This window comes from Trichechus manatus, unplaced genomic scaffold (assembly GCF_000243295.1).
Source record: "Trichechus manatus latirostris isolate Lorelei unplaced genomic scaffold, TriManLat1.0 scaffold00048, whole genome shotgun sequence".
NCBI classification, from domain to species: domain Eukaryota; kingdom Metazoa; phylum Chordata; class Mammalia; order Sirenia; family Trichechidae; genus Trichechus; species Trichechus manatus.
In genome coordinates, this window is record NW_004443984.1 from 10,081,013 (window position 1) to 10,100,548 (window position 19,536).

Genomic DNA, 19,536 nt, shown 5'->3' on the forward strand with positions numbered 1-19,536 from the left:
TAACACAACCTTGCCTGCTGAAAGTGATGAGGACTTGAAGCACTTACTGATGAAGATCAAAGACTACAGTATGGATTACACCTCAACATAAAGCAAACAAAAATTCTCACAACTGAACCAATAAGCAACATCATGATAAAAGGAGAAAATACTGAAGTTATCAAGGATTTCGTTTTACTTGGATCCACAAACGATGTCTGTGGAAGCAGCAGTCAAGAAATCAAATGATGTATTGCACTGGGCAAATCTGCTGCAAAAGCCCTCTTTAAGTGTTAAAAAGCAAAGATGAAGAGTTGAGGACTAAGGTGCACCCAACTTAAGCCATAGTATTTTCAGTCACCTCATATGCATTCGAAAACTGCACAGTGAATAAGGAAGACTGAAGAATTGATGCCTTTGAATTATGGTGTTGGCAATGAATACTGAATATACCATGGACTGCTAAAAAAACAAACAAATCTGTCTTGAAAGAAGTTCAGCCAGAATGCTTCTCAGAAGCAAAGATGGTAAGACTTCGTCTCACATACTTTGGACATGTTATCAGGAGGGATCAGTCCCTGGAGAAGGACATCATGCTTGGTAAAGTAGAGGATCAGCGAAAAACAGGAAAACCCTCAATGAAATAGATTGACACAGCGCCTGAAACAATGGGCTCAAACATAGCAGCAATTGTGAGGATGGTGCAAGACTGGGCAGTGTTTGGTTCTGTTGTACATAGGGTTGCTATGAGTCAGAACCGACTCGACAGCACCTAACAACAACAACAAAAACAATGTATGATAAAAGCTTATAAAGAAAATGTTCTACATTCTACTTTGATAAGTAGTGTCTGGGGTCTTAAAAGCTTGTGAGTGGTCATCTAAGATACACCATGGTCTCTTCCTGTCTGGAGCAAGGAAGAATGAAGAAAACCAAAGACACAAGGGAAAGATTAGTCCAAATGACTAATGGACCACAAGTACTACATCTTCCACCAGACTGAGTCCAGCACAACTAAACGGTGCCTGGCTATTCTAACTCACACACACAAAAAAGACCAACCTTACTGGTCTGACGGAGTATGGCCCCCGGACACCCTTTTAGCTCAGTAATGAAGTCACTCCTGAGGTTCACTCTTCAGTCAAAGATTAGACAGGGCCATAAAACAAAACGAGACTAAATGGGCACACCAGCCCAGGGGGAGGGACAAGAAGGCAGGAGGGGACAGGAAAGCTGGTAATTGGAAACCGAAGGTCGGAAGGGGAGAGTGTTGACATGTCGTGGCATTGACAACCAATGTCACAAAACAATATGTGTACTAATTGTTTAATGAGAAGCTATTTTGTGCTGTAAACCTTCATCTAAAGTACAATTAAAAAAATTAATAGGAGGGGGAAGAAAACAATGTATGCTAAACTATTAAGTAAAAATACAAATTGCCAAAATGTAGATAAAAATGGGAATTTTGATAGGAAAAAAACTTACTTGTGTAAGTATGCATACAAAGAAGTTGAAAAGGAGATACACAAAATTAAAAGTGTAGGTTGTAAGGTTAATGATTACTGATGTCTTTTCTTTTTATTCATCAGTAATTTCTTCTCTAAAAAAAAACAATAAACATAGATATATGTTGTTATTAGCTGCCCTCGAGTCGGCCCCCAGCTCAACACTCTGTATTACAGAGTAGAATTGCTCCATTGGGTTTTCTTGGCTGTCATCTTCACAGAAGCTGATCTGTAGGCATTTTCTTCCACAGAGCCGCTGGGTGGGTTCAAACCGCCAACCTTTTGGTTAGTAGCTGATTGCAAACCGCCTGTGGTACTCAGGATTCTTGGGGATGTTTGTATAATCATAAAAAATGGCCAAAAAATAAAGAAAGCAAATTGCAGTTTCCAGCTTCCTGCAGTTTGTGCCTGAGGCACTCACTATCTCTCTTGCATCATCTCTCCCGCTTCACGCATTGATCTTCATTATTTCGTTCTTGTTGTTTTGGCTCCAAATCCCCTTCCTCTGTGTGCTCCCAAATCCACCCTCCAGCACACATACTAGGTCGTGGGGGTGTAGCTGGCTGGGTGCTGAGGAGCACAGAGGCAGGAATTCTGAGATAAGAGTGTGAGGTAACAAGACACAGCTGACACCAGCCAGCCCAGGGCAAAGAGAATAATGGAGAACGATGGGGCAATTGCTTGAACACAGCACTCCTTGGCTACTGGAGTGTGGAGTGGAAGGGGTGAGTTGGCCATGGTCAGAGGCCAGGGATGGATCAGACAGTTTGACCTCGTGATATCACTGCTCTCTGACTCCTTTCCCAATGAACTTGATACGGAGCCGAAAGCTCAGATAAGCAGCCCTGGTGGCACAGCAGTTAAGTGCTGGGCTGCTAACTAAAAGGTTAGCTGTTCAAATTCACCTGCCACACCACAGGAGAAAAGACCTAGCGATCTGCTCCCACAAAGACCCATAGGGCAGTTCTGCTCTGTCCTATAGGGTCGCTATGATTTGGAATTGACCAGACAGTACACAACAACAATGCTCAGATCAGAAATGTCCTTGTAAGGACGTGTGGTCAGTGTGACTTCCAGTGGAGCTATCCCTCTCAACAGAACTAGGCTGTATCACCCCAGGTCCCTTCCCCACTTGCTGCTGGGTGGGAAATCCTACCCTCACATGAGGCTGTGTTTCTCAAACTCTTGAGTCCACATAACCCCAGGGCTATGTACAGACATAAGACAGAAGAAATTGCATTTTAAGAGGAAAAAAGAAATTTTTCTGAGAATTAATGAATTCATATTTGTACAGCAATTAAAACACATAGATTCTATTTGAAGATTTGGGATGACTCATTCAGGTTTTAGAATTCCAGTACTACAGCAAACACAAATATAACATGGAGTAAAATGCAAAAACTAGATGAACTTAATATTTTAAGGCTCTAGGGACATGTTGTACTTCCCCTGGGAGAGATGTGCTTCAGATTATGCCCCTGGACCCTGCTGGCATCCACTTCTGCTAAGAAGCACTGGCTAAACAGATCATCAAAGTGTCTTATTTCCACGTGCCTGGAGGGGATCGGTTACTTCTAGGTCAGTTACATCCCAGGTGCATAAATTACTGAGTCTTCCCTGAGCAGGTTTTGATAGTGGTGGGGGACATAAGTCATCTTCCATAATTTTCTAAGATGTTTTTGTCTCCATTTTACCAAATTAACCTGCTCAATGAAGTTGAAATTACTTGCCCAGAGTAGCAAGTGGTGTAGTCAGAATTCCAACTATAAATTAACCCGTGCAGATCATAGTTAAGCCAAGTCACCTTTAAGAAACAAAGGGGTTCCCAAGTCAAAATGGTGGGATGGAGGCAAAGTGAAGAAACACGCTGTTGTTGTTGTTAGGTGCCTTCAAAACATTGCCCGGTCCTGTGCCATCCTCAGAGTCGTTGCCGTTGCCATGTTTGAGCCCATCGTTGCAGCCATCTCATTGGAGGTCTTCCTCTTTTTCATTGACCCTCCTCTTTACCAAACATGATGTCCTTCTCCAGGGATTGGCCCCTTCTGACAACATGTTCAAAGCAAGCCAGATGAAGTCTTGCCATCCTTGCTTCTAAGGAGCATTCTAGCTGTCCTTCCTCCAAGACTGATTTGTTGATTGGTCATTTCTTGGGGCGGTAGTAGAAGGAATTTTCACATTCTACTTAATATGTATTTCTGTAATATTTGGGTTATTATAACCAATATGTTTTCTTAACAGTGGTTGCCAACATCAATAGAGTATTCTTTAGACACTAACACTAAATAACTTCCCTTGCTATGATTTCAATCTCACCCAGTTACCTTCTGATAATTTGGCTTCCTCCTGAGCTGGCTCGCAGAGAGAGGAGACACTGGCTCATTTATCACTGTGTTGCTTACCTGATTGTCTACTTCTCAGTACAGATGAATGCAGCTTGACAAACATTATTCTCCTCCTGCCCCCGCAACCCATCCTAGGGTCTAGTAAACAGAAAGGGGCATTATACAATGCAACTAAAGTAGGCAAAAGACAGTCTTAGCATAGTAACACACAGGAGTTAGGTCACTCTTGGCCATGTAAAAAGTCTGAGTGTCTTGTTGATGCTTGATTCTGTGTTAGAGAGGTGGTAAAGTGCTCTTCTCTTCATGCATTGCTGTTATTCAGGAGTCTTTTACACGCAAGGGACAGAAATGTCAATCAAACTGGTTTAAGAATAAAAATGGGAGGAGGTGAATTTTATAGATTCATATAACTGAAAAATCCAAAGATAGAGCTCTCCTGAGGCAAGCTTCAGGTAAGGCTGGATTCAGGGGCTCAATCAATGTCATCAGGTCTTTCTCTGACTCTTTTCTTTGTCTTTCTATTGTGCTTAGATCTTACTCTGAGGCAAGTCCTCTCCACACTGTGGCCGTGGAAGCTCCAGATTTCCATCCTCTAGCAGAAAGAGGAACTTCTCAATAGTCCCAACAGAAGTCCCAAAATTGAATCTCATTGTTTCATCTTAGATCACATGCTGATGCCTAAATGACTCACTGCAGCCAGAGGGATGGAATACACTGACTGGTCTGGCCTGAATTGTATCACCTTCCCCTTTCCACAGAGCTGGGGTGAGAAATCGACCCAACCAGAACCACATAGAATGACAGTGGGGAATGGTGGTTGCCCAAAAGGAAAACAAGGCACTGTTACCCAAAGAGTGGGAAACGGATGTTGGGTATGAGAACAAAGCAGATGCTCAGTGCTAGAGCTGAAGACCCTTTCAGCTTGGTCTGGGAGAAAACAGGATGGAAAGAAACAACAGGTTATTGAGCTGAAGGCTGAGGAGAAGAAGAAATGGGATGGGATTGGATGGGATGGTAGGGGGACTGGATTTCAGAGACAGAAGGGCTCCTGCAAAAGCGTGAAGCAAGAGTTACCCTACAGGGGAGACAGCTTCTGTCAGGCTGGGGACCCAAGACACAGAGTGTGCCTGCAGTGCCTGTCCCCTGGGGTGGTGGGAAGAGCTGAATAAGAACAGCAGACTCTGTATGGACCTCAACAGGTGACGTGAGCAGCAAAGGACCGTGGAGCATGTTCTTCTGGATTCAGTGTGACCTAAGTGAGACCTTTTTGAGGAAGTGGATTGTGCCTTCCCACCCTTCTGACGTTAAGGGCAAAGTAGCGGGTCATGTTTTCTTAACTGCCATGCAGCTTATATCTGTCCATCCCTTGTAAGTCCCGTCAGCTTGAGTCAGCTGCCCAGAGGCCATCTGCCTCTGCATGAATTGCCGAGACCGAGTTCCTGGACCGAACCAAGAGGCTGGGCACCAGACCTTGGACGGGGATAGATTCCACCAGATCTGTCTCCATGGGAGGCCCCTTGGCGGTCAGCCAGCAGGCCTGCGCCAACCACACCCTAGTCTCACTTCCAAGCCTCAGCTGTGCCTTCCTTCCTTGCAGGGCTGGGCCAGGATTCTGGGAGTTCGAGGATGAGGACCCTGGGCATGGGGCTTGGTTCAGAGCGGGCTGCGTAAATGGCTGCTATTCTTATTGGATATGAAGCATGCCTTGCATACAACAAATGGTACCCATTATTAGTACATGAGGTGGGTACCCAGCACATCAAAGATACTCAAGAAGTGGTAGCTGTTCATATGATTATTGTGACTTTAAAGGGCCTGAACAAGTAGCAGGTACTAAATACCTGTGGGCTGTTTTGGTTTTTCTGTGTTTGGCTGGGCTTTCTCCTCCCTGTGCTCGGAATACTTTCCCCATCTCTTCTCTATTCTCCAAGAAACCACCTGCTTCCAAATGTGCTCAAAGCAAAACCAAACTTTTTTCCACCAGTCCTGATATCCAAAAAGTTTTCATCCAGAACGCTTCTGTGGCAGGATTTCTCAGGGTGGGGTCCCGCAGTCCACTTGCATCAGAATCATCCAAGTGTTTGTTAACTATGCAGATTCTCAGATCCCATCCAGTTCTGGGGAATTTCAGTGTCTGGGTCTGGGGCCTAGAAATCTGCGTTTTAAAAGGCTCTCCTGGTGGGGGGAGGGGTCCCGATGCATGTCAAAGCTCACAAGCCACACTCACCAACAGGAAAATCCTGATTCAACTGTAGGCCCTGCCCCTTTTGTCCCTTCTATCAGGTAATTCAAAGTCTCCCGGCCCACAAGTTACTGATTAACCCTAGGTTTCAAGAAAAGAAATAATAATAACCGAAGGGATAACGTAAAACAAGAAACAAGCTGAACAGTTCTGGGAGAGAGTGGTGGTGGTAGACAGCTGTTGGGGGCTTGAAACTTCCATCCAGGGCAGGGTCAGACTCCAGACAAGTCACAGCGGCACCAACTGAGGCTCCCCGTTGATATCAGCCCAGACCCTGTGCAGCATCATCCCCTCGGTTCCTGTGCCCAGAATGGCCTGCACCAAAGTTGCGGAGCAGCCAGCCCCACAGCAGTCCCAGCCCATCTCCTCAGAAGCCTCCACCTCCAACGTCAAGGACCCTGCTAGGTGTCACCGAGGCTCAGCGGGGGTTGACCTGGAGTGCCTGGTGTGCCGGGAGCCCTACAGCTGCACCCGGCCACCCAAGGTGCTGGGCTGCCAGCACACCTTCTGTGCCATCTGCCTGAAGCTCCTGCTGTGCGTGCAGGACAACACCTGGTCCATCACCTGCCCACTGTGCCGCAAGGTCACTGCCATCCCCGGAGGCCTCATCTGCAGCCTGCGCGACCAGAAGGCGATGAGGGGGCAACTGGTCCACCCTGTCCCCGAGGTGCATCTCTGTCCTCTGGGACTGGCAGATCCTGCCACCTTGGCAGCAGAGCACCCCAACTTGGTGGGAGAAGATGGGCAGGATGCAATAAGTACCAACCGCATCGCGGCCCGGCGCCTGGTGGCACACCTGTTCCTACTGATCCTGCTCATCATTCTCATCCTCCCCTTCGTCTACCCTGGCTTCATCAGGTGGGTGCTGACCTTCATCATTGGACTGGCCCTGTTGATGTCCACCCTCTTCTGTTGTTACTCTAGCAGCCAGGGCAGCTGCTGGCCCTGCTCCAGGATTCTTTCCTGTAGGGAGAGGAAACACAGCCAGATCTCTTCAATTGCCTGAGTGCGCTCCAGCCAGGCAACCCTAGAAGCTCCTTCAGCCACTTAGGCCCCTGTTACTGTACCAGTGACCAGGGTAAGGGGCTATGAACTAAGACTGGCTCCCTTGGGAGATTAATTGCCAGCTGGACTTGCAATCCAACGCCAGAGAGTGATTTTGGGTCAAGAACTCTGCGCTTGGAAGATAGGTCTTATGCCTGCCCTTGGCATAGCATCACTAAACTGGGGACAAGGAGGAGGCACAAATGACTTGACCACTATAAGGGGGGCTCTTGTTTTTTTATTCCAGTGTTTGTAGCTTTTCTTTATATAACTTGATAAAAGTATCGCAGTGTTGACCCTGTTGCAGAATAGAACCAGGACGCCCAGCCCCAACTTTTTTTTTTTTTTTTTGCAATTTATTTGGCTGGTTTCCTTTCCTTGGTTTGGTTTGGCTTGAGGTTTTTATGGTTGGGGCAGTTTGTTCACATTTCTAGATGTTACCCATTTTTCCTCCTAGGAAATTGGAGCCCACGTCCCTCCTCCTGTGCTTCCCAAATGATACTCACTTAGTGCCCATCCCAAGCCCATCAAAGGACCCAGTTGTTTAGGTTTCCCATTGAGTAAACCCAGGGTTTCAAGAACAGACCATGTGCAGAAAGAATGGGAATCCTGATGTTGTGGGGGACTCACACATTTAGTTGTCAGAGTTGGGGAGGCATGGAGAGGAAGCAGATGAGTCTGGGAATTGCTCCCAGCATCCCCACCAGGATCTCCCAGCTCCATGCCATGAAGTCTAGACTTAGTAGAGAATCTTGGGGTCTTAAAGACTGGCCCTGCCACAGCAGGTCCAGCTGCCCATCAATGTACAGTCCCACGCTACAGAACCGGATCTTAATGGGTGTTGCTTTCCTTTATTATTGCATCCCAATTCCCGTTTGCAATTTTGTTGTAAAGATAAGAAGCCCCATAAATGCAAAGGTTCTCACCAATAAACCCACATTTCCTGCTACACCTTGATAGTCATGGTCATCTGAAAGGCTTTTGTGTCTTCTCCTCAAAGCCATTTCTGCTCCTTAACACAGGGGAGTCTGTCCCTCTGCTGATTGCCAGGGTTAGGCCTCAGCCAGGGGAATGTGTGGTGGTACAGGGGAGCGGAGCTTGGCACATGACACATTAGCTCCTTCCAAAGATACCAAAATTGGGAAACAGACTTACAGCTTCAGAAGAGCTCATCAAGCACAGCCCATTGCCCTTCCCTTCCTCCCTCCCCATCCCATCCTTGCCCCCTGGTAGGATGATTGTTGCAAAAGGGACACTCAGTTCATGGTGACCGTGCCTTTGTCAGAGATGGACGGGAGTACTCTGGCACTGGCAGAGTGAGGGGTTAACCCTGGCTCAGTTGTTATTGTTGTTGAGCGAGGCTTTTTGCCTCTCTGAGCCTCAATTTCCCCAAATAAGCTGGTTGGACTAAATTATTCCTAAGACGTCTGAAGTCCCAGAAGCTGAGGGTACTGCTAGACCCCAAAACAACGGCAACAGTCACATCCCCTTTGAACTTACACAAAGAAAAATCAAAATATAAATATGTATACTGTTAACCGCTCTTAAAATCTGAATGCCTTCTTTTTTCTTATAAAGTACTTCCAGAGCAACTCTGCGGCTCCTATGCTATTGGCCTTATTAACTTACAGGTGCTGTATGTGTGTGGGGGTATGTGGGTACTTGTGCTTTTAAGCCAAGCCAAATGGACCTGAAGAACACCCTGTCTCCCCAGGATGACTAAAGGAAGAGAGTCATTCCATATTTCCTAAGCTGGCCTCGGGCATGTGCAGTAAAATAGAGAAAGAACATTCTCTCCTCACTCACTCCCCCACGTTCACTCTATCTAGTTCTTTGGACTCTTCACCAAGAAGAAAACCTCCACCAAGGTTTCAGTTGCTAATGTCAATATCATTTCTACCATAATAATGGCGGCCGTATATTTATTGACTGCTTACTATGTGCCAGGAGTCCCCGGGTGGTGCAAACAGTTAAAGCATTCAACTGCTAACTGAAAGGTTGGAGGTTCTGTTTCACCCAGAGGTGCCTCAGAAGACTGCCTGGTGATTTACTTTTGAAAATCAGCCATGGAAAACCCTTTGGAGCACAACAGTTCTACTCTGACACACATGGGGTGTCCATGAGCTGGAATCGATTCAACAGCAATTTGTTTACTATGTGCCAGGCGCTGCACTAAATGCTTTATATGTGTTATATTATTTAATCTTCATAAGGTGCTTTATATGTGTTATATTGTTGAATCTTCATAACAACCTATGAATTAGAGACTGTTAATATCCTGTCTTATAGATGAGGAGACTGAGGCTCAGAGAGGCGAATTCCCCTACCTAAGGTTGCACAGCCAGTCAATGCCAGAGCTCCATGGGGGATTAAACCAAGGTTCCTTCTGCCTTATCCTGCTGCCTCCTTTGCAGGAAGCTGGTGGTCGCCACTTGCAGTCTTGAGAAGGGTTTCATGGTGAGCAGTAAACTAGCTTCAGGAGCCTTCAAATTCCAGTGGTCAGGTACTCATAGAGGCCAGAGAATTCCAGAAGCTATTGTCTATACTAAAGAGAAAGAAAAGAGAGTGATGAAAATGGTATGGCTTTCCTATAGATTTTTTTTCTGCTTTTAAGCAATTTTTATGCTGTTGAAAGTGTACACAGCAAAACACACCAATTCAAGAATTTCTTCACAATTCAGTGAGATGGATTATATTTTTCATGTTGTGTAACCATTCTTACCCTCCTTTTCTGAATTGTTCCTCCTCCATTAACATTAACTTGCTTCCCTCTAAGCCTCTGTCTTAGTTATCTAGTGCTGCTATAACAGAAATACCACAAGTGGATGGCTTTAACAAAGAGAAATTCATTCTCTTACAATCTAGCAGTCTACAAGTCCAAATTCAGGGTGCAGGCTCCAGGGGAAGGCTTTCTCTCTCTGTTGGCTCTGGAGGAAGGTCCTTGTGATGCATCAGTCTTCTCTTGGTCTGGGAGCTTCTCCGCACAGGAACCCCAGGTCCAAAGGAAGTGTTCTGCTCCCGGCACTACTTTCTTGGTAGTATAAGGTCTCCTGGTCTCTCTGCTCGCCTCTCTCTTTCATATCTCAAAAGAGATTGGCTTAAGACACTGCCTAATCTTGTAGATCTCATTAATATAACTGCAGCTAATCCATCTTATTACATTATAGTGATAGAATTTACAACACATCGGGAAATCACATCAGATGACAAAAAGGTACACAATCATAGAATACTGGGAATCATGACCCAGCCAAGTTGACAGATAATTTTGGGGGGACACAATTCAATCCATAACAGCTTCCTATCTTATCTTTCAAATGGCTGTTGTCAATTTGATTCCAATTTCCTATAGATTTTACCACCTCCAGCCTCCCCTGCAGGGAGCTGTGCTGGCAGGAACATTGAGACGCAGATTTGAGGCCCACTCTGCCCCATCCTTGCTCTGCACCCTTAGGCAAGTCACTTAATCTCCCTGGACCTTATATTGGGAAAATAAAAGCCACAATAAGTACTCGCTTATTAAAGCCCCTGGCACATGGGAGGCCTCCAAATAATGCACACTTCATCCCTCTGGACAAAGGTGTTCTGACACTGCAGTCACAATTCCCTTTGGATACCAGCTGGTCCCAACCACCTGCTGGCCCCTGGCAGTGTGGGACAGAGAGCTCTGGAGGCCAGTCTCAGCCCAGGCTGCCCTGGAGGGGAGCAGAGGAAATAGGCAGTGCTGGGAGAGGATGTGAGTATAAGAAACCAGAAAGGGAGATGTGAGAGTCATGAACAATACAAGATAAATCCTGCTTGCACAGGACTCTGGGAGAGAACCAGAGTACCTAACTGGGTGGTGACCTGGGCCAGGAAAAAACACATCAAACACCTGACTTCATGGTAACATCAATCGAAACTCATTAACTAGTACAAAACAACCCCATTAATCATTGTTTAGGCTCCCCTGAACATAGGCCCTATATGCATGTAGGCCCTTCATGCCCTACATGTGGTATATAAACACTCAGTCCTCACTATTGTGCACAGACCTCTGCCTGGCTGATTCTTGGCACTTCGCTGTCCACCATGAGAATCTTGGCACAACCTGTGTTTGTTAACTTTCTTAATAAAGTTAGATCTGATTGACCTGGCTTTTACTACCTCTTGTTTTAGAATCCGACTTGTGCCCCTTGGAGCCACTCCTGGCACTGGTCCAGTGGGGTATAACAGGAGGCCAGGTTCAAAGCCAAGCTCTGACCCAGTGTGGGACCCAGGCAAGTTACAAAGCTTTTCTGAGCCTTAATCTGAGTTCTCTCACCTGTAAAATGGGGGAGGGTGCCATACACCTCCCAGGGGCTCCAGAAGGATCCAATGTGCTACCAGATGAGAATTCTGTGTCCTGGCTTATAAACTTTTTGCCTCCATCTCTGCCTTGATCATCAGTCATTTACCTGCTTGGGTGAAGGTTTCCTTGGGCCTGTCCAGTGTGATAGAGAGCAGGGCACAGGCCATGATGCTGGGGTGGAGAAGTCAGTTCAGAGTTGGGAGCTTTGTCCAGGACAGGCCAGTCTGGTGGAGGACTGTGCTTAGGTTGAGGTGGGTGGTCTGGGAAGGGAGGTCCTAAGGATGGAGAGGAATTTCAGGGGGAGGTCAAATTTCACCCCTATCAGACCCATCTCCCTATGCAGTGGCCTTGGAGTCAGACATACCTGGCTTGAATCCAGCTTTACCACTTACAAGTGAGTCTCAAGTTTCTTACCGGTGAAACGTGAAATTGTTCTCTATAGATGAGTAAATAAGCACAAATAAGTCCATGCTTACCTTGCTTATTGGATAATCTGTCCCTGATTCCCCCATTTGTTCACAGCTTCCTGATTCAGTAGGTGCCTGAGGCAGAGGGTTACCGTAATCCACCTGTCCCATCCCCCACAACCACTTCCTCACCTCACCTTACAGCCCCAATTCGTTGCTGGGGTCACCTGTTCAATGTTGAAACCTTTTCAAATGACTGGAGGAAGTTGTTCAGCCTTTTCTAGAACAATTAATTCTTTGTGTCAGAACAGGTTTCTCGGAATAAAGGACTTGAGAACGCAATTTCTCCGGCCATGGGAACAGCATAAAGCACATTAAGAGAGATCCAATCCAAGCTCTTGAATCTAGCTGGAGCTGCTCTGTGAACTTTATGTTATTGTCTGGGTATCTTGAAATCACTTTTTTTAAATGAGAAGGGATATTTCTGATGTCAGTAGAGAACTCCTTGAAGAATTCAAAACACTGTGGAAACTAGGAATCATCCATCCATTTATTCAACAAACATTTTTTGAAGAGCTGCTGTGTGCCAGGGTATTCAATCTTATTTGACCTTGTAGGAATTTGATGAGGAAGAACCACTAAAATACACTGAGTACCTACTATGTGCCAGTCCTCACGTTATACCCTTTAGCTGGGTTACTTTAAGTTCACGTAAAGAACTTTACCCGTGTCTTGCAGCAGATAAGTGGCAAAGTCAGGCTCAAAAGGAAGTCTGACTGACTCCCAAGACTAGGTACTACTTTCTTCGCCCATTATGTGAATGGGAAATCAAGGCTCAGAAAAGCCTGCGATTTCAAAAAACAAAAATTCCCAGTGTGTTGAAGATGAAGCTGGAACCAGAATCTGCAATTTCTGAATTATCCCTAGTCTTCGTAACAATCCCATGAGAATTATGAATTATTATCCCCATTTCCCACCACCCATCTGTCAAGTTGTCATGCTGTGGTGGCTTGTGTGTTGCTGTGATGCTGGAAGCTATGTCACCAGTATTTCAAATACCTGTAGGATCACCCATGGTGGACAGGTTTCAGTGAAGCTTTTAGACTAAGACAGACTAGGAAGAAAGGCCTGGCAATCTGCTTCCGAAAACCAGCGGATGAAAACCCTATGCAATCCTAACAGAATACTGTCTGATGTAGTGCTGGAAGGTGAGCCTCTAGGTTGGAAAGCAGTACACAATGGCTGAAACAATGGACTCAAATATACCAACAATCCTGAAGATAACACAGGACCAGCCAACGTTTCATTATGTTGTACACAGGGTCACCATGAGTCAGTCAGAGCCGACTCAACAGCAACTAACAACAACATCCCCATTTCACCAACTAAAGGGTTAAAACCCAAGGGGTTAAGGCACTCGTCCAAGGGCACAAGCTAGTAAATGAGGGTACCAGAATTTAAACCAAGTCTGTTTGACTCCAAAGCGTATGTCTGCACTTTCCACTACACCACACTGCCTCTGACGAACCTGTCTGCGTCATGAAGCAGGCAAGCTTGCTTGTCTTACAGGGCGTTCAAGGTACTCACCATAAGAGTCTGTTTGTTTAAGGAGGACAGGACTGTAGTGACCATTTCTCCTTTTTTCCCTCCCTTCGGTTGTCGTGTATTCAGCGTCCTTCTCTCTCCTATTGGCCCCCATGCCCCATCTCTCTTTCTTATGAAAATACCCTTGTGTCTAATCTTGTCGAAGGGAGAATTCCACCAGCAACCACTACACCAACTGGAGACCTGGTCCTTCCTCTACCCACCATCCTGTCTCACCAGAGGCAGTCACATGATCTAGGTCACAAGATCTAAGTCATTCTAGTTGCCCCTTTCCAGAATTTTGGATCTGGACTAGTGACGTAAGGAGAGGTGAATGTTTGAAAGTGGCAGCAGCAGCAGCAAGAGACCAGATTGTCCTTCAGGCTCTGCTTGATTCTGCGAAACCCAGTTTCCTTACCTATGTGAATTTTTTTTCCTTTAGATTGCCAGAATCAGATTCTGCTGCTTGCAACCAATATCCTGACCTAATACAAGAACTGTCCAGGACCCTGACTGCTGAAAAATCCCACCCTGAGCCTCAGCCCCTCCAAAGCCCAGGCAAGCTGCAATGACACAGGCCAGGAAGCCAGGAGCTCCTCTTGCCCCCCACGATGCTGAGAGTCAGCCTGACCTTGTGGTGAGACTGCCGTGACATCAGGCCCAGAAGAGGGGTACCCAGATCAGTTCTGTTCAGATGTGGAGTCAGACAGGAAGCATGGTACTGTATCTCAGAGTAGCCGCCATCAAAGGAGAATGGTCTCCATACTATTGGTCTTGTGATCCCAGGAAAAACAAGCTCTGATTCACCAAAGAAACCCAGCTAGAGCCCCTAAATGGAGTCAATCTGCAGAAGAAAACAGCCAGCAAAGTAGCTGTAAGTGCAGCAGTTTTGAAACAACTGCAGCTCAAGACACGCCTGTGAACATGAGGGAAAACAGTAATAACAATAATAGTGGCTAATGTTTATTGAAGGAGTCCTGCTGGCACAATGGTTAAGTGCTCGGCTGTTAACCAAAAGGTCAGCAATTCGAACCCACCGGCCACTCTACAGGAGAAAGATGTGGCCGTCTGCTTCTGTAAAGATTATAGCCTTGGAAATCCTATGGGACAGTTGTATTCTGTCCTAAGGGGTCACCATGAGTCAGAATTGACTCAATGGCAAAGGGTAATGTTTACAGAATGCTTACCACATGCAAGGGAGTCCCTGGGTGGTCAGTAAGCAACAAGACAATAACAGCCCTACTCAGGAATTTTGCTAGAGCCATCTGGAGGAAGTATTTTCTTCACCAGAGTTGCTAGTTGGTACAATGTTCATCTTGATTTTCTAGTGACCATCTTGCCATCCCATGGGGAAGATTTTCCTATGAGTGGGGCTAACCCAGAGAAAAGCAGAGCCCAGTGATAGATTCCTAATCATATTATTTGAGCACCTAGATCTGATCATGCCTGTAATCTTCTAACCTCTGGACTTTTCAATGGTTAAATGAGTTAATAAATTTCTTTTCATTGTTTAAAGCTTTTTGAGGTGGGTGGTTTCACCTGCAAGCAAAGGAGCCCTTGAGTTTCAAGGTCATGTAGAGTCGAAGCTAAGGAGGTCAATATGGAGCTATGTGCATGTCAAAGCTAAGAAACTGGACGTGAAGGAGAGGCTGATGAAGAAGATACTTACAAAGGGCAGACACGAGGTAGGCCACATGACCTCTAAGAGGCAAAGCAAGAAGCCTCAGGCCCTAACTTTCCAAATCATCAGTCTCAGTGAGGCCGTTCCTGTTCTGCCCTCCTTGAGACTAATCGTCATATCCTTTAATACTCCTCTCTCGGTGTCTTGTTTTTTGTTGTTGTTGTTGTCTTTGTTTTGTTTTTTTTTTCCCTTGGAAGATAAAAATTTTTTTGATGGATTTTACCCTAAACCAAAAAGCTGCATTTTATATTTTCCTACCCTCCCCCTGCCCCTTTTTTTTTATTGTGGTAAATACGTATGTAGCAAAACATTGACATTTCAACGGTCTTCACATATCAGTGATATTCATTATGTTTATCATGTTGTTCAACTCTTGCCCTTATCCGTTCCCAAATTATACCATCACCCTTAACAGAAGCTCAGTGTCCCCTAAGCATTGGGCTTTCCTTCCCCTTCCCTCCTGCTCACCCCAGTAACCACTAATAAACCTTGGTATCTATACACTTTCCCATTCTACATATTTCATATAGGTGTGATCATGCAATATTTGTCTTTTTGTGATTGACTTATTTCACTCATCAGGTTTTCAAGGTTCATTCATGTTCTACCATGTATCAGAACTTCATTTCTCTTTATGGCTGAGTAATACTCCATTGCATGTATATACCACATTTTGTTTATCCACTAATCTGTTGATGGACATTTAGGTTGTTTCCACTTTTGGGCTATCGTGAATAATGTTGCAATGAACACTGGTGTGCAAATATCTGTTTGCATCCCTGTTTTCAATTATTTTGGGTATATATCTAAGAGTAGCAAAAAGAATATTTCAAGATCTAGCCTGAAGTACGACACTGTCAGTGATAGAATGATATTTACGCCTACAAGGAAAACCAGTTAATACGACTATTTTCAGATTTACCTACCAACCACTAAGGCCAAAGATGAAGAAACTGAAGATTTTTACCAGCTTCTGCAATCTAAAATTGATGAAACATACAATCTAGGTGCATTGATAATTGCTGGTGATTAGAATGCGAAAGTTAGAAACGAAAAAGGATCAGTAATTGGAAAATATGGACTTGGTGACAGAAACGTTGCCAGAGATTGCATGATAGAATTTTGCAAGAACAATGACTTCTTCACTGCAAATACTTCTTATCAACAACATAAATGGTAAGTATACACGTGGGCCTCGCTAGACAGAATATACAATAATCAAATCTACTACATCTGTGGAAGGAGACAACAGAGAAGCTCAATAACATCAGTCAGAACAAGGCCAAGGGCCAACTGAGGAACAGACCATCAATTGCAGATACGCATGTTCAAGCTGAAGCAAATTAGAGCAAGTCCACGAGAGCCAAAATACGGCCTTGAGTATATTCCACCCGAATTTAGAGATCATCTCAAGAAGAGATTTGATGCATTGAGCACTACTGATCAAAGACCAGACAAGTTGTGGAAGGACATCATACATGAAGTAAGCAAACGGTCATTAAAAAGACAAGAAAGGAAGAAAAGACCAAAACGGATGTCAGAAGAGACTCTGAAACTTGTTCTTGAACGTAGAGGACCTAAAGAGATAGGAAGAAATGATGAAGTAAAAGAGTTGAGCAAAAGATTTCAAAGGGCAGTCCGAGAAGACGAAGTAAAGTATTATAACTAAATGTGCAAAGATCTGGAGTTAGAAAACCAAAAGGGAAGAACATGCTTAGCATTTCTCAAGCTGAAAGAACTGAAGAAAAAATTCAAGCCTCGAGTTGCAATATTGAAGGATTCTACAGGGAAAATATCAAATGATGCAGGAAGCATCAAAAGAAGATGGAAGGAATACACAAAATCACTGTACCAAAAATAACTGATTGATGTTCAACCATTTCAGGAGGTAGCATATGATCAAGAACCAATGGTACTGAAGGAAGAAGTCCAAGCTGCACTGAAGACATTAGTGAAAAACAAGGCTCCAGGAATTGACTGAATACCAACTGAGATGTTTCAACAAACAGATGCAGCACTGGAGATGCTAACTCCTCTATGTCAAGAAATTTGGAAGACAGCTACCTGGCCAACCAACTGGAAGAGATCCATATTTGTACCCATGCCGAAGAAAGGTGATCCAACAGAATGCATAAATTATCAAACAATATCATTAATACCACACACAAGAAAATTTTGCTGAAGATCATTCAAAAGCAACTGCAGCAGTACATCAACAGGGAACTGTCAGAAATTCAAGCCAGATTCAGAAGAAGATGTAGAATCAGGGATATCATTGCTGAAGTCAGATGGATCCTGGCTGAAAGTAGAGAATACCAGAAAGATGTTTACCTGTGTTTTATCGACTATGCAAAGGCATTTGACTGTGTGGATCATAACAAATTATGGGTAACATTGCAAAGAATGGGAATTCCAGAACACTTGGTTGTGCTCGTAAGGAATCTGTACATAGACCAAGAGGCAGTCTTTCGAACAGAACAAAGGGATACTGCATGGTTTAAATTTCAGGAACGGTGTGCGTCGGGGTTGTAGCCTTTCACGATATTTATTCAATCTGTATGCTGAGCAAATAATTCCAGAAACTGGACTATATGAAGAAGAACAGGGCGTCAGGATTAGAGGAAGACTCATTAACAACCAATGACATGCAGATGACACAAACTTGCCTGCTGAAAGGGAGGAGGACTTGAAGCACTTACTGATGAAGATCAAAGACCACAGCCTTCAGTAAGGATTACACCTCAACATAAAGAAAACAAAAATCCTCACAACTGGACCAATAAGCAGCAGCATGATAAACAGAGAAAGTACTGAAGTTGTCAAGGATTTCATTTTACTTGAATCCACAATCAACACCCATGGAAGCAGCAGTCAAGAAATCAAACAACGCATTTCATTGGGCAAATCTAACGCAAAAGGCCTCTTTAAAGTGTTAAAAGCAAAGATGTCACCTTGAACACAATGGTGCGCCTGACCCAAGCCATGGTGTTTTCGATCGCCTCATACACGTGTGAAAGCTGGATGATGAATAAGGAAGACCAAAGAATTGACGCCTTTGAATTGTGGTGTTGGTGAGGAATACTGAATATACCATGGACTGCCAGAAGAACAAACAAATCTGTCTTGGAGGAAGTACAGCCACAATTCTCCTTAGAAACAAGGATGGTGAGACTTCGTCTCACATGCTTTGGACATGTTATCAAGAGGGGCCAGTCCTTGGAGAAGGACAACATGCTTGGTAAACTAGAGGGTCAGCAAAAAAAGAGGAAGACCCTCAATGAGATGGATTGACACAGTGGCTACAACAATGGGCTCAAACGTAACGATGATTGTGAGGATGGCATAGGACCAGGCAGCGTTTTTCTGTTGTACATAGGGTAGTTAGGAGTTGGAATCGACTCAATGGCACCTAACAAAAAGAAACTAGGAGTGGAATTGGTGGATCATACGGCAATTCTATGCTTAACTTTTTAAGGAACTGCTAAACTTTCCCACAGTGATTGTACCAGGTTACAATCCTACCAGTAATGGATGAAGGTTCTAGTTTCTCCACAATATCCCTCTCTTTAAATGAGCTAGCTACCCAAAGAATTCCAATAGATACCTCCCTGTCCCTTCCCCAGCACAGGACCTGGTGCACAGTGGGGACCATGAACCTGTGTGGAATGTTAAATGGAAGAGTCGCAAGGCAGGACATAGCTCATGTAAGTTCCTAGAGAAGACATGAAAAAGGTGGCTTGGGTGGCACGGCAGGCCTCGTGAAGGGTATGGAAACTGGATGGGCTGGGAAGGATGAATAGCCAGACAGAACGGAGTGAAGGAGGGCACTCTAGGCAGCAGAAATAGTGCAAGAAAAGCATGGAGGCTGAAAAGTAGATGACTTTTTGGGAAGCAGAGAGTTAACCTGTCTGACTAGGGATTTGTCAGGGGTGCAGGGGAAGAAGACTGGGGCTGATCTCAGAGGGTCCTGTGTGTCATGCTGGGGAGGTCCATGATCGCATGTGGAAGAGCTTGACATGGGCGTGCTCAGACTTCCCTGCAGCCCTGATACTCTGAAATTGCAACAGTAGACCCTTGTTGGTATACCCTTGTGGGTTTGAGCAGGAAACCTGTGGCTGTGTACATGAAAAAAGATGCATCCCAGGGGGTGAGCATGGTGGGGAGTGGAGGAACAGGGAGAAAGTGTCAAGAGTTCTGGGCTAAATGGCTTCACTGAAGAATTCTACCAAACATTCAGAGAAGAGCTTGCACCAGTACTACTCAAACTATTTCAGAACATAGAAAAGGAAGCAACACTTCCAAATTCATTCTATGAAGCCAGCATAACCTTGATACCAAACCAGGCAAAGATGCCACAAAAAAAGAAAATTACAGACCAATATCTCTCATGAATATAGATGCAAAAATTCTCAACAAAATTCT

At 44.8% G+C, this 19,536-nt stretch overlaps 1 protein-coding gene across 1 annotated transcript; it reads left to right on the forward strand.

Moving 5' to 3' along the window:
• Nucleotides 1-6,378: 6,378 nt before the first annotated feature.
• Nucleotides 6,379-7,074, forward strand: RNF186 (ring finger protein 186). Its single transcript, XM_004377274.1, has one exon. The coding sequence runs from the start codon at nucleotides 6,379-6,381 to the stop codon at nucleotides 7,072-7,074; it is 696 nt and encodes a 231-aa protein (XP_004377331.1).
• Nucleotides 7,075-19,536: the final 12,462 nt, after the last annotated feature.